Source organism: Thermobia domestica, chromosome 5, assembly GCF_964235325.1.
Source record: "Thermobia domestica chromosome 5, izTheDome1.hap1.1, whole genome shotgun sequence".
NCBI classification, from domain to species: Eukaryota; Metazoa; Arthropoda; class Insecta; order Zygentoma; family Lepismatidae; genus Thermobia; species Thermobia domestica.
The window spans coordinates 158,711,961-158,727,939 of NC_137458.1; the positions used below are offsets into that span (position 1 = coordinate 158,711,961).

General features: G+C 35.3%; 1 protein-coding gene across 2 annotated transcripts in view; it reads left to right on the forward strand.

Annotated features, from left to right (window-relative positions):
• Positions 1 to 15,979, forward strand: part of GABA-B-R2 (gamma-aminobutyric acid type B receptor subunit 2) — an 832,753-nt gene that overhangs the window by 686,716 nt on the left and 130,058 nt on the right. For both annotated transcript variants that reach the window (XM_081759238.1, XM_081759239.1), the window contains exon 10: positions 12,595 to 12,705. In XM_081759238.1, coding sequence (XP_081615364.1) covers positions 12,595 to 12,705 — 111 coding nt within the window. The remainder of the gene's footprint in view (positions 1 to 12,594; positions 12,706 to 15,979) is intronic.

The window sequence follows — 15,979 nt, forward strand, 5'->3', positions numbered from 1 at the left end:
GTATGTATTGTTTATACTACTTACAACGTTACCCCCCAAATAAAATATAAATTCACCCTTTCTCCCTTTCCTTTTTCGAATACAGTGAACCGACTCTTTTGCTGAAGAAAGATGCTAAAAGAAAATTGAAACATCTGTGTCTAAACTTTCTTTGAAGCGCAGTCTTTTGTATTTGTAAGGTTTTGCGAGTGTTTTCGAGATAGCCAAATCTTTTACCATGGACTCTTGCTGCGAACTGACCGTGAGTAAACACCCGATCTCGCTGTGCTCAATTTCTCGCACACGTGAAATGGGTTTGTTGTTTCCAAAACAAATAGGAAGTTACCTTGTGCTTTTGCATTTCTGCACGCACACAGGTACCATTGTTGTTTTAATGATCAGAAGAAATATCAAAACCATCCGATATATATGATACGAAACAGCTAACAGAGGGAGGCAAAGATAAAAGTAGGCCTATACCAAGTTTTCCGCGTGGTACCATTACGGAGAATAAATATTTGATAAAGTCACGTAGATGCGCTTAAACCTATTCCATCTGTCCTTATAACGTTTCTGGTCTCATCAATTTCTCAGGAGAATACTTACAACATATGTCTAAATTCCATATATACTCTTTCTAAACTAATGAGTAAACTCATTAAGAACACCAACTGATATCAATAAACAGGAAAGAAAACAATTCTTTATACTTCTATCATTTGGTACACATCTCTATGAAGCACAGCTTGTTTCTTTTCGAAATAGCTCCTTCGTGTCACAGCTGTGGTTAGTTTTGTTTTGTGTTAGGATGAAAGAGAGAAATGCAACATTTGCTTCGCGGGGAAGTTATATATATTATTAAGATGAGCGGTGATAAGCGAGGTTTAACAAAGAGTGCCTTTCGGATGCACAATTTAACGGGTAGTTGCAATCCGTGTTGAGAATCGAACCAAAGCTATGTAAGACATGTTATGACAAATCCAAAAGGTGTGTTGTATCAGTGCAGTACCAGTTTTTCACGTTTTTCAAAATGTTCCAAAACCCAAAGAATAATCTTTAATTTCTGATATTTTAGTCGTCACAAATTACAATTTTATAATGTAGTCAATGTTTATAATTACTGGGCAGTTGGGCGTTTAAACTAATGACATCATAATAAAGTCAAAACCATAGTTTTGAGTTGAATTGATTCTGAGTTTAACGTCCCGTTCAGCAGCGAGGCTATGTGAGACGTGGACCTACTGATTAACGTGGAATCCGAACAACATGAACTCCCACCGGGAATCAAGCCCAGGTTTTCCACGCCAAAGGCAAGTATGCTAACCGTTAGCCACGAAGGAGCTCCACCATAATTTTAGTGGGCGTTAAGAAATATCTCGCCAGTGCTTTTACAATAAATAAAATTTTATAAGTATTAAAGAATAGTGATAAGAGATTTTATAATAGCTCTTTTATTTATGAGATATGAGTATTTTGAAAAAAATAACTAAAGAATAGGTTGGCGGAACCACAAAAGACTTTCTTATAAATACACACGCACCTTACTCACCTTTTTATAATTGCCATGATTACGTTCTCCATAAAAACTGAAATTCTCTTTTAGTGATACTTTACACAAGATCATGAAGTGGGTTCAAATTTAATTAAAGGCAAAATACAATACAATAATTCACAAATATTGCCTCAAGTGAGTTTAAAGATTTCTAAACACTAGTGCGAAACCGAGCTCTGCCGCTGCGATTGATTTACAGGTCTTGAGACGAAAATAAGAAGGGACTTACGCACACAGTAAGTAAAAACCATTAATATGCCTGTAACTTTCCCCCAAATGGGTGTATCTTAAAACTAACCTCACATTGTTTTTCTAATTAAATTCTAGCCCGAAATTATGTATCATATTATCCTATTCCCATTTTGAAAACTTGACCTTAATTCAAAATTGTGGATTTCAAGATGGCTGTCATCAAGGTCATATCTACCATACGACTTCCCCCCAGGACTTATATGTATCCACATGGTTTTTCTTCACTTTTCTTCATTAATGCTCCATTTACAATGGGTAGTAAGGGACTTCTGTAGTAATCTCTAATAACCACATCACAACTCTTAAAAGTTATTTAAAAAAATAGAAAACATGCACCATGGCAAAAATTTGTCATCACAAGTAATGATGCATACATGCCTTCTATCAGCAAAAAAAGTTTCATTGAAATTGGAGCCGGACATTTGAGTGATGTCCCTTGTGGGATGTGATGGAACGTGACGTCAGAGCACATCGCCCCCCTTCCCGGAATTTACGGGAATTAGGTGACCTGAGTGAGCACATGTGGTGCCAGCTCTCTCCAGCGACCTATCAAGGATCATTGCGTGTATGCCAAGACGTGTCGCCGTTTTTATCCATGCCAAAAGTCGACATACTGACAATTAGGTAGGTAGTCATGATGGTCTGGCTGATGTGTGCGTATATTTTAACTCGTACATTTTGTCTCGACTCGAATTCGAGTCGAGTCGAGACAGAGACTGTCGAGTCGAGACACGAGTCGAGACAGAAACATATTTTCGAGTCGAGACACGAGTCGAGACAACATTTTCTCGAGACGAGTCGAGACAGGCTTAAATCTCGACTCGACTCGACTCGAATGCATCCCTATCGGTGAACACGGACGGTTACATAGAAAATTTTGTATAATATTTGTCGTTGTTGTTTACTGATTATTTCTCTTTATTAGGTTATTTATTATTATTGTATCTATTATTTTTATTGGACATACAATACAGTACATACATACGTACGGAGAACATACATAAAACATTAAAAATAAGACACTGTTTAATATACACATATCTTTAAATAAAGAAGAAGAAAAAGAAGAAGAAGTCTTTCATAATCTTGCCCGGGAACGGTCGAGTGTTGATTTGTGACGCGAGCGGTCGACAGGTGAGCGCGGCGCTCACAATATAATCGTTTCTATGGCTGTTTATGACTTTACATGGGATTTATTTTGAACACATTTCTATATGTTGACATTTTGTGATTTATTATTATTATTATTATTATTATTATTATTATTATTATTATTATTATTATTATTATTACTAATAAAATAAAATCGCAAATAAAATTATAATGCGTTTATACAAAACTATTTCTTATTATACAGGGTAAATTATATCTATTTTTATTATCAAAGTTTTTATGAAATCAATTTCTGTTATCCCATGAACAATAAAATTAGTTAATTATCATTATCACATAATATTACATTTTTATTATCATTATCACATGATTACATTTTCTTAAAAAATATTTATATAATCATAGCGAGTTTTCAGTATATGCTCTTCATATGTTCTTACTATACATATTTTGAGTTGGAAAATGTTTAATGAAATTAAAAAGATATAAATATCTTAGTGTAAACACTCTACTTATGTCTCTTGGTACTACAGTAGGTATTTCAACAAGACACAGTTCGTTTCCATGTCTCACCACTGTCTTGATGTCACCAATTACACTTCCAGCAGATGCTGGCAGTGTGTTTCCTACAGATTGGCACTTCAGAGGCAGCATATCGTACAGTTTGTTTCTTTATTTAGAAAGCCATAGCTGAATCTGCTCCTCGTTATTGTCCATGATCTCAGAAAAATCACTCACGCCGTCGGTCGACAGGTGAGCGTGGCGCTCACAAATTACGCATTGTCTCTTTTATTAGGACAGTGCTACTCCAATGGAAGAGAATGAAAAGGTTACACTTCATTCGTATACACAAGACATATCAAGAGACAGCTAGACGGCGCCACAAGTCTGTGACCCCACTAGGGCGAATTTGAAACGAAAACATATGCCAGAGTGAGCTGTACGCTCACGTGTCGACCGTTGCCGGGTTAAGCTGCCTCGTTTCTTGGCAGCTATATTGCGCAGACGTCGTAATACCATAATGTCGGCTGGTGCCGTGTCGCCTTGCTGTTCGACTAGAGCAGTACCTTCTCTATCTGATCAAATCATTCGTGTGACATTCTTTCAACATTTACCATTTTATTGTCATCTTCGTCTCCCGAACTGTTATTTTGTGAGACCAAATTTATAATGGTCTCATCAGACAATTCATACTGTTCATCATCTCGTATCCAGTCACTTACATCTTCATTTGTTACTGTCTCTGAAACCAATAACCTGTTCAAGAGATCTAATTCTACATCATTTGAAGATTCTTGACTTTGTGTCTTCCTTGTGCTATCAATATTTGTCGAAGTATGTATCCAGCTTTCCAGGACGATGGATTCTTTCACATTGTCTTAAAATTCTGTCACCCAGAAATAATATTTTAGATTAACCTCTTTTAGGCTTTCGATAATTGTATTCTTGTTTTTAGAGCTAGTGTTTCAAAAGTCACATAGAAGAAACAAAATGTGGCAACGTCGGGCGTGGTCGATATTTTTACGCCAGCTTCACTTTTGCCTTGTTGCTGAAACAAAGGCTAGCAAACTACTTATCATTGTAACCAGACTAGGTTTTAAAAGATTTTTTTGTTTGTTTCGGTTAAGCTCGAGTAACACGGAACCTCGATTAATCGAAACTCGGATAATCGGGACCCCACTGAAGTTAGAAATACACCATATCACTTAAATACACTGCCTTCGTGCAATTAGTTAAGTCAAAATGTTAGACTCAGGTATGCAAGGAACCGCTTATGGGCCACTTGCTGGTAGAGAGCCATCGTAAACAGGGGGCTCGAAGAGCGCTATTGCAGGTGACACATGAGTTGATACCGATCAACAAGGATCGCCGTATGGATGTTAACAGTTCTTTGAGTGTACGCAGAAACCTAGAAGATTTCCTGTATCAGATTGTCACTTGCGATCAAGAAATACTATGAAAAACGTAAATTGTCGGTTGGCGTGATCAACATCCAGGACATTTCCCGTATTCTGTTTGTGGTATGTCTGTCAATGGTAGGGTGATGCATTATGTCCTTATTTGTCGAGACGAAACCATAACTGCGGATTGTTACAGTGTTGAATTTCATAAAATTCAGCGTAACATGTTGCAAGCATCTAGTAATGGTCAACATAAAAAACTGTTCTACTTTACTCTTTACATTACGTAGGGGCTGCGGTGGCTCAGTGGTAGAGCGTTCACCTCTGGTGCAGGGGATCCCAGGTTTAAACCCTGCTCCCGCCAAGTGAACCTTGTGGTGGACAAACACCGTGTGCATGGGTTTCCTCGGAGTTCTCCCGTTTCCTCCCACTTTCTTCATTCCACCATTTCATTCATTTATCATAATCACCGTCTCCTTTAGCCTATCCGGAATAACCGTGGAACGTAAAACTAAAAAAAAAAATCTTTATATTACATAACCAACCTTTCACATAATTTTTCAAAATCTAAATTTCTATTGTTTCAGACCCATGGTCCCATATTCACTATATTAGAATTTTACTTCAACTCCGGTAAACCTAGATCAGTGTGAACCTTACGTTTTCTTTAATACAAATTGTGTTATAATATTCACAAAGGGTTCAAGTTGAACCGCGAGTAAAAATCAGGTAGTTAAGTTAGCTAGCAATTCCAGTCAAAAATCAAACAGGTGGTTAAAAACAACAATTGCTTTTATAAGAAATTTACATCTTGTGGATGTCTGGTTTGATAGTATTAGAGGAAAGAATTGCATAGCCACTTAGGGAAAAATTATAAAGCGAGTCCAACTGGATTTACGCTCGTTCTTGAATGGTAATTGTTAGTACGTATACAACAGTATGACCCAAAACCTTAAAATATACGTACATCCAGGGGTAAAAGTGGATCTGAAAAGGTATGGGTACGCAGGACGTCACGCCGTCCCCCTGCCTATCTTTGCCCATTGTAATTTTTCTAGAAATTGAGGGTACGCCACAGATATTTTCTGGAAGTAAGGGTACGGCGTTCCCCCGCACTTTTACCCCTGCATATATATATATATGAGCGTTAGAATTCTTTCATTAAATTCCTACGTGTAACAAAAGTATGACCTGTTTGAAAATATATATAGTATCGATTTTCTACTAAAGGCAAAATGTTAAACCTAGGAATCAATTGAAATTGTTTCTTAAAGTATGTATATCAATATATATAAAGGAATATAGCATGAAGTAACCTTACTACACCAGTAGCTTGCCAATACAAGACAATATATGTTACCTCCCTCTTATTTAACTGAAAGTACTTCATACAAATCATTCTTTTTTTTCTTTTTTGTTAAACAATCTCTAATAAGCCCCTCTTATACAAGAACAGCTGAACTTAACATGAGCAACATACTTGCTTAAGGAACAATACAAAAAACAGATTTTCCCTTATTCCTCCTTTTTTATTTTGTAAATATCTTTCTTTGGCTTTGTTCTTTTTAAAGTATTTTCGTTTGTCTTTATAACTACTTTTCTCTTTTTTTCTTGCAAGTTATAACACGAATTAATATAGCAAAACATCTAATTTGACGAATACTATACGATGAGCTACTGTCTAATTTACCTCTTAATACACTGCATGCCATAGAGGAATGCATTGATTACAAGTAGGTATGTCGCTGCTTACGTCAGCTGACCGAGGTACGTACGAAAAAGGCATAAGCCCCCTTTTTCACTTAACTTATAATAATTGCACGAAATCAATAGATTTCTTTACAAAATCAAATAACACTCACTAAAGAACGTTGAAAATGAACAAACTATGTACAGAAACCAAGACAATTTCATCATCAGAGGATGATCTTTATTCTCTTCATAAGCGAGTTATACAACTATAACAGCATTTACGAAACATCTACCACAGATCCTTCCAGCACTCATACACATATTAACAATAGAGCTACTGTCTAATTTACCTCTTAATACACTGCATGCCATAGAGGAATGCATTGATTACAAGTAGGTATGTCGCTGCTTACGTCAGCTGACCGAGGTACGTACGAAAAAGGCATAAGCCCCCTTTTTCACTCTAACTTATAATAATTGCACGAAATCAATAGATTTCTTTACAAAATCAAATAACACTCACTAAAGAACGTTGAAAATGAACAAACTATGTACAGAAACCAAGACAATTTCATCATCAGAGGATGATCTTTATTCTCTTCATAAGCGAGTTATACAACTATAACAGCATTTACGAAACATCTACCACAGATCCTTCCAGCACTCATACACATATTAACAATATCAATAGTTACGCAAATTACGACTTTATCATCAGCATATAATAATTACTGTAAGCTTTCCCTTTTTTCAATAAGTAATCTCCTTTATTCATCTTCGAATATAAATCAACAAGCATATTCATTCATCACATTCATTATTCATATTTTTCTTATTACATACACACACACACACACACACACACACATATATATATATATATATATATATATATATATATATATATATATATATATATATATATATATATATATATATATATATCGTCGGCGGATTGTGTCAACATTTTGTTGTAAACTGCGTGCGTTTCTATAGAGCTTTCAGTGAGACGTTTCCGTTGGCTTCAAAACAAATACGGGTAATGAACTTCTAAGGATGATTAAGTTCTTATAAATCATATTATAAATTACATTAGCTTACATTATTTGAACTACGCAATTTAGTAAAGATTCGATATCAAAGAATGGCTATTCGGCCTCGACACACATATTTCGGTTACCAGCTGTCATATTACAAAATAAATAAATAAATTAAATGTATACGAGTATGGACTACAAATATAAGTTTTTAAATAGCAGGAGATATAATACTATTTCGCCCGGTAACAAAATATAATTATTATATTCATGAAGCTTCTAAACTATTGGATTCGTAAATGTGAACTAATCATCTCGTACGTAATTACATATAAGAAGAATACATTACGTTAGAATATGCACGATTGTGCATGTAGATTTTGGTTCGGATTGAGGACATCACATAACAACAAATAAAATAAATCCAACGACTAACATTATAAAATGTTTCACAAAATGTTCGAAATATTCTAAAGAATTGACATGGTCTTCATTTGGTGTTTCATGTTGCATGCACGCATGCCACTCAAACGACGGTACAGATTCTCCATGAGTTAGAGTATGATACGTTTTTTTTCTGTATCTCTGTATTCTGCTGAGGTCTCCCCCACCGACTGCTACTTCCTTCAGGATCACTTACATGTTTTGCCAGGGATAAATTTTCCTGGTGACTCTCCGGTGCAAAGTGTAGTTGAGGACTATTTCATAGTGCGTCTTTGTTCTGATGTAATTTAGTCCTCAAGCCTACTTTTATAGATAATAGTCGAGTAAACTAAAGTTTACATTCATGCTATTTATAAATACTAGCAAATTACAGCTCATGCGAAAATGAAGGATTATCAGCGAACTTGCCACACTTTTTGAACATTCAACCATTACCACTTACCCTACACCTTTTTTAACTGTGTGGACCAAAGTAAGTCTACACTGTAAGTATCAGTAAAGTCCTGATATTTTTTCTCTCTTTTCTACCGCTTGCTTTACGATTTTCATATTCGAATTTTGCAATATCTAGAAGCATCCTTACTTTCGAACAATCGGTCACACTACCTGCGATATATATATTTGCCCGAAAGTACCAAAGGAAGTTAGCATTGTAACGTTCATTGAATCGTCAAAAACATTAATCTAAGAATAATAAGGTAGTCTTTATTAAAGTATCCGTCACAAAAATAGGAATTGTGACATCTTATACATTAAGTTATGAGTATTATTTTTCTTTAATTTACCAAACTATGACGGTATTAATTGGAATTGCTTACCGCATTGTATATGAAAATAGATACATCCCGTTGCATGAAAACGGCACTAGGAAATTCTCCAGGAAGCTCAATGTTTCTCTTTCTTTCCTGTCTTCTTATGAGTGTATGTTGGATTATGCAGCTCACTTAGGAATATCTCACGTGAGAAGTTAAATTTTTAATATGTAAGGAAAGAAACATTTATATGAACATAAATGCTGCATACAGTAAAGGCAGATCAACTCTTCAGCGTAGGTTTGCTGGATCGATCTTGGTTTGCATAATGAACTTACAACACAAAAATGTTCGTACATTTTGTTACGAAACCTTCTTTTAACCTTACCAGTACTTCTTCATTATCTCTCATAGCTCTTCTCAAGCCTACTTTAGTCTTATATACTGTGCACGTAGTCTGGAGTTTGAATATCGGTGTGATGTGCAGTTGCCCATATTTCTCGTTGAAAGGTAGGCCCCTCGTATAGACTTGGTATTGAGGCCACCTTATAAATATTGATCAATTAAACAAAAAGTTTAGCAAACAGTGTAGAAATTTTGTCTGTGAAACTGAACTAAAAGAGTGTACATTGCTTATAAGCAAAAGAAAAAAATGTCTCTTTAATTAAAAGTTTTTTCCCTTTTAATTAAAGAAAAAGGAAAAGATATTCTAGAATTAATGTTGAAAGTTACTAAGAAACTAATTACTAGTATTTTATGTTTATGCGAAATCACGAGCTATAAAGAAGGAAATTATAGGGAAAAGTAATATATTTGAACAATAAAAGGACGAATAAAGTGAATGAACTGGAACTGATTAATTGGAGCTGTTCATGGATCAACGGAAATCACTTTTGGTATAACTTTTGTTGCTCAGTCTCTAAAGATATTTAATTGATAAAACAGATACTCGTAAAGAAGGGAGAAAATGTTTCTCTTCGCTTGCACCAAAATGTTAGAAACCACACAAGACACACCCTGAAGAAAATGTAATAAAACATCCGTTAGATCAGAACTTTATAAGCATCTGATCAAATCATAGTGGTTTCGTATATTCATTTCCTAGTGGCGAGCAAGAATACTAGTTTAACAAAAAATTCTGTGGCGCAACCTTAAGAGGAATAATCGAAGTATACATTATGTCCACAAAAACACTCCTCGATTGTATTTGGTTATACAATGAAAACCTTTGGGAATATTGTGTTCATTTTTTGGCTAGACGTAACAACTCATAAAGTTTCATGTGATATATGTTCATTACAGGCACTCAATGTGTGCCCCATCTGTCACACAGCAAACATCTAGGCGATAACCGAGCTCATTCCATACTCTGGAAAGCATATCCGGCGTGATTGTGTTTACAGTTTCTTTGATTCTGTCCTGCAGAATTTCCATGGATGCAGGTAGAGGAAGTACGTACACTACATCTTTGATATACCCTCACAAGAAAAAAATCACAAACAGTTAGGTCCGGTGACCTAGGAAGCCAGTGAAGAAATGTCTAGTCATTCAGTCCAGCACGACCAATCCATCTGTTTGCCAGAACCTCATTGAGAAAGTTACAGACATGACGATGGTGATGGTGCTCCATCTTGTTGAAGATGGTATTCACCTACTTCAGTAAGTTGAGGCATCAACTAGTTCCGTAATATATCCAAGTAACTGTCGCCGGACACAGTTTCACCTTCAACAGTTTGCAGCGGGACTGTCTATCGGCCAGAGTGTCCTTTCCGCTTGTCATAGATGCACCCTACTTCAACGAAATCCTTGTACTACTTCAAAACTGACTTCTTCGAAGGTGATTCCACATCACATTGAACAGACACAACACTCTTCGTTGTGTGGAATTCTAACGCCCACCAGCTGCGTTGCTGTTTGGAGAGCGCCATCTTGAATTTACTGGCCTCTAGCGGCAAAATGGGTAAATGTTACAAGCTGTAGAGAAGAATCAAAAATATTTTGAGTTACTACACCTTCTGACACTTTACTTACAAACATATTGCAAAATGATTTCATTGTACAATCAGCTCAAATCAAGGAGTGTTTTTGTGGACACACGGTATGATGTCTGAAATCTTCATCACACAACTGCTTGTATTTAAACGAAGCCTACAATTTGAAAGAAGTATTCAAGTTTCGTTTGATTGGCTAGAGATTGCTGGTGTATAAAAACGACGCATGCTAATGACATCTCCTGCGAACTGTCAGTCGACTTGCCAACTCCCGTCAGCGTTCAAGGTATGGGAATAGTTCGACTATCGACTTGATTCATGCCATGTTACTCTAAAGGGACAATATTGAATATTTGTGAACAGAAAATTTGATGTAACTACAATTGTTTTTCATTTTGTAACATATTTGTAATGTTTTTTAAAGCCACTATAGCCCTTTGAAATCGAATATGTATATAGGTATATGAACGTAATATGTGTAAGAAGTTAAATTGAACACTACGTCTTTTAAACTGTAAGCATACCATACAAATACGATTAGACGTTTCTAAGGTAAAGCATCTTGAAATTGGATGAGTGTTTTACCGACATCCTGTATAAAAGGAAATTCCACAGAATGAACAGAAATAGTCTTTTTTTCTCACAGTATATGTATTATGATAATTAAGATGTTTTTATATTATTTTATTTATTTCCTATATTACTTAATATGAGTCTACTAATACCTAACTGAAGTAAGAACCCAACGGTACAAACTAGTGCTGTTAAAATCATTCGAATCATTATTCGAATAAATTTTCTGTTGTATCAAATTGATGTGATTCGAATATTCGAATATCCAAACATTTGTTTTCAATATTCGAACAGTTATTCCAATATTTATTCGTTATTTGAACAATTACTCGTTATCCGAATAATTATTCATTACACGAACAATTATTCAAATAACGGGTATTGTTCGAATTTTCGAATAACGAATAATCGAAAACTCCATTATTCGAATTTTATCAGCACAGTAAAAATCTCTCAATAGTACAGACTAGAAACTTCTCTTCCATTGTTAAAAGAACTTAATGAGTTTCACCAATGACGGATACAAGAAGTAGAAGGTTTATGACAAATATACTTGGTCATTAGAGCAATCTTGTGGCCAAATACGACCAAAGAATCGACAGCATATCTCGAAAAATAGAATCTTATCAAAAACAACGAAGAACAAAACGTGTTTAATAAGCCTCTTGTGCTAAAATATTTCGCAGTTAAGATAGTTTCCCAATCGGATCTTCAGAACGAGAATACTATATAGAAAGTCTAAAGAACAAAGAAAATATAACGTAATTAGGTTAAAAACATAGGAAGTGGGAAATCTGTACAAAACTGCAGTTTCAAATACTTAGCGAAGAATTAAACATACATTAGCAAATTGAAAAATTTAGGTAGACAAAGAAAGATGTTACAATCGGACGGTTTACACTTTTAGATCCTTCATTGACTCATAGATTAGTAATAGGTTTCTTTAAGGACAATGTCTTATCGGTATTTAATAAGATCATATTTTTTTATTAGGCTAACATATATAATGTACCGAAGGCTACATACGTTACATAGGAAGTAATGTATCCTAACTTAATGCACCTGTAACTGTCATAATAAATGCTGAAATTACCAGCAAATGCATTCAAATATCACTTAGCTTGATTGCTCAACTGATCATATTTTCAGCAACATGTCGTAATTCTCGAAAACAGTCGATTTTCTATTGTTATTATTTTAATTAATTATTTTTAAACTTATTCAACTAAAAGTTTAAAGTATTATGATTATATCATTTTGATTATAGTTATCGCTGAAATAAGTAATTTGTTTTCTCTTGCGTTTCAGCCTCATCCGTCAAGTGAAGATATTCAGATAATCCCTATAAATGAATACTGCCAAAGTCATCGGATGAAAATATTTGTGGGATCCATATACGCTTACAAAGGACTGCTCATGGTAGGTATCTTTCATAAACTGCAAGAAAGCTTCATCAATTTTTCTGGCAGCATTTTTAAAATACATCTTGAAACAATGTTAAGTAGGTTTTTCACTATGTGGAACATTCAGACCGCAAGGGAATTAATTCTAATTAGAAATGCAAAGTGTGTACAGTCAGTTTAAGTGCATGAAATAGTTAACCCTGTGTTTTTTTTATATACATTATACGAGTTATTTACAATATCTGTACATGAATCTTTTAAACTATGAAAGAAGCTTCAGACAGATCTTAAATATGACATATGTCCAAAATGAACTCAAGTGGACTTGATTTCCTTGTGCACTGAACGCACCGTATGACTAACATACCATCGCAAAATATTTATACAATATTCAAAAGACAACATGAATGTCAAGATAGTCGTCGTAACTTACAAATATATCATATAGTATTATGTAAATGTACATACTTTTCAGAACTAAATGGAAATTTATTCCTCGCCAATGGCACTACGAGGTTGATCTCTATCCTCCACTCTTGACCAATTTCCTTGCTTTTTAATTGTGAGGAATTTAATGCGGTATGCTAGTCGTAAAAGGTAAAATTCTGAAACTTAAAGCTTGTTATAAAATTCATGTCATCACTGATTCAAGCTATATGGTCACGCTTTAGGTACGATCCCCCCCCCCCCAAAAAAAAAAAACCTTTAGTTACAATGAGAGTATTGAATTGGAAACTCCAGGCCAATTAAAATAAGCTTCATGCTTTCAAATCTAGTTTGGACAATTGGCAGACGACATCGTGTATTAGTCGGCGAGGTGAAATGATTCTCGTGCGCTTGCGTATCGGACACTCTTCACCTTGCGGATTCGTATTCAGTGTGTGACGTCAACTTTCCATATTGTGAAGACTATATTGTCCCTTTGATTATTCAACAGCGGCGTATCATAGGGAACGCCTGTATGCCCGGCATCCCCTGTTAAGATGATAAAGTACGTATTTCATTATATATAAATTGTTTGCGTGTAATTATCACAATTATTTCCACTGCAATCTTCTGGATGCGGTCTCTCGTTTTACTTTGACAAGCGGAACCTGCGCATGCGCGTCATTCAGATGCACATTTTCTATCTTTCCTCTTGTCGTATGTCATGTAGTTTGGGCTTCCAGGCCTACTGCAAGCACCGGGATTTTCGTCTGCTTTCTGTCGAATGTGCATGCCCAACTACTTATTTCTTACTCCTCCTCATCCCTTTCAACCCTATATTTGCTTTAGATATGAACTGGCGTATTCGCAAGTATTGCCAACTCTATCTATTTTGAACTAAGCTATTGTTTCTGTACGAGCGCTAACGTCAACGAAATAGAACAGAATATAAATGATTAGTTCAACGCCTTTTGAAGCATGTCGCTTATGTAAATGACAGTATAAAAATAGCTATGCTTTAATCGTAATTAAATGCATCGTAATTGTAATCGTAATTAAAGGCAAAGTATTAATCTTCATTATAAATACATAGTATGCCCTGTGGCGTAGGCAGGAACTCTTTGAGAGGGCTCACACACAAGCTTAAATATAAAGCATTCTGTAGAATCACGGTCACCGATTTCGTAGGCCAAGAGAGACAACACTCCCCACCTCTCGCAAAGATGGCTTGGGCCCTTCAGTATCGAAACAGGCCCCCAGAGTTGTTTTAAGTGTTTTCTATTTGCATCTTCCAAAGATGTATACACTCAGATCCATATTCACGAACAGGCGTCTGAGGTTTAGACCCAAGATGACAAATTTCTAGGGATAACTTTTTTTTAAGAACAAGATTGAAGTATGGGTGCGGAGAAAGAAGCTGCCCACAAGAAAGAAATAAAGAGAACTATACTGAAAACAATGTCCATACAACAGTGGGGCCGAGTTTTCTCGTCATACCGGTAGTGGCAAGAAGGAGCTGAGACAATTGCATATTGTCTTCTAACGTAATCCACGCATTTATTTCTGTATGCCCCACTAGGCCAGCAATAGGGGGGCCTCGCCTCCCCAATTTTTTATAACCCTATATTTCTCCTCGGAATAGCTATGTATTGCTGATTGCAGTAGTATTGTATCGCATAAGTGACTAACTTCGGCATCCCCATTTTGGAATACCACGCTACGCTACTGTTATTCAACACATTTTTGTAGAATGTCCGGAACACTCAGACCTCCGAGAACGTTTAGTATTGAGTAATGATTAATCAGAACGATATCGCTATTTATATTGGTCTCACTCTAACTTTTGTTCGTTAAATTCAAATAGTTAACATTTCATAAAGTTTTTCGTTTCAGCCTTTATCTGTTATATTTGAGTATGTGCACTTTGTTTCAAAATTCTATGTTGATGTTATTTTTATTTATTTTGTTTTTTATACCTTATTTAGCTTTTTAATTATCCGTTTTTATTTTTGATAATTATTTTTTTTAAATTAGCTATTTATTGGATTGAACTTTTATTCCTTTTCCTCTGTTTTTGGAAGTTTTGCCTTCGGTAACTGTTTCTATTTTGAAAATAATATTATGAGCGACAATTACTGTTGACTATAGGCAAAGCACTTTCGTGACGAGGAACAATAGCTTCACTGTGCTGACCTTCCCCCATTAAAACCTCCAACCATCCAACCCACATAATTTCAGCTGATTGGTTCAAAACCTTTAGTTTGTTGTATATTATTTTCCTTTAATATTTTGCCGACATGGTTTCCAGCAAAGCCAGTATCCTACTTCTTAAAAACTGTTTTAAAATAAATAATAACAGATTTATGTAAGATGAGCTCATGAGTGAATCAAGAGATAAGACTATTTAAGGAGACAGTTTGATTCTGTAAAGCTAATATTCCCATCCTGCTCAAAAAAAGAAACAAATAGGAATATGTATTATTAACAAGAGATAACGGCTATATACGCGCGAACTAGTAAGACAAAGAATAATTACAAAGCAACTACATAAAATGATGTCCACATAAAATGGTGTCTCCTTTTATATATATATATATATTTATATACGTGGCATAGCAAAGGGGATGGCAATCTGCAAGGGGCGGCAAAAGTGGGGACTCAGATTCAAAAAATGAAATTCAGAAAATTTTGACTATTGGCGAAATTTTAAAATTTATGCCTATACTAAATCTTGATTTCTCTCTGTTTCAAAATTCTATGGTTTGACGAAAGTTAACATTGATTGGCCTGTCAGTAATTCGTGTTATATCATGTTACTTCCTGCACGTAAATCTCACTAACCAACTTAGAACCCTGTCTCTACT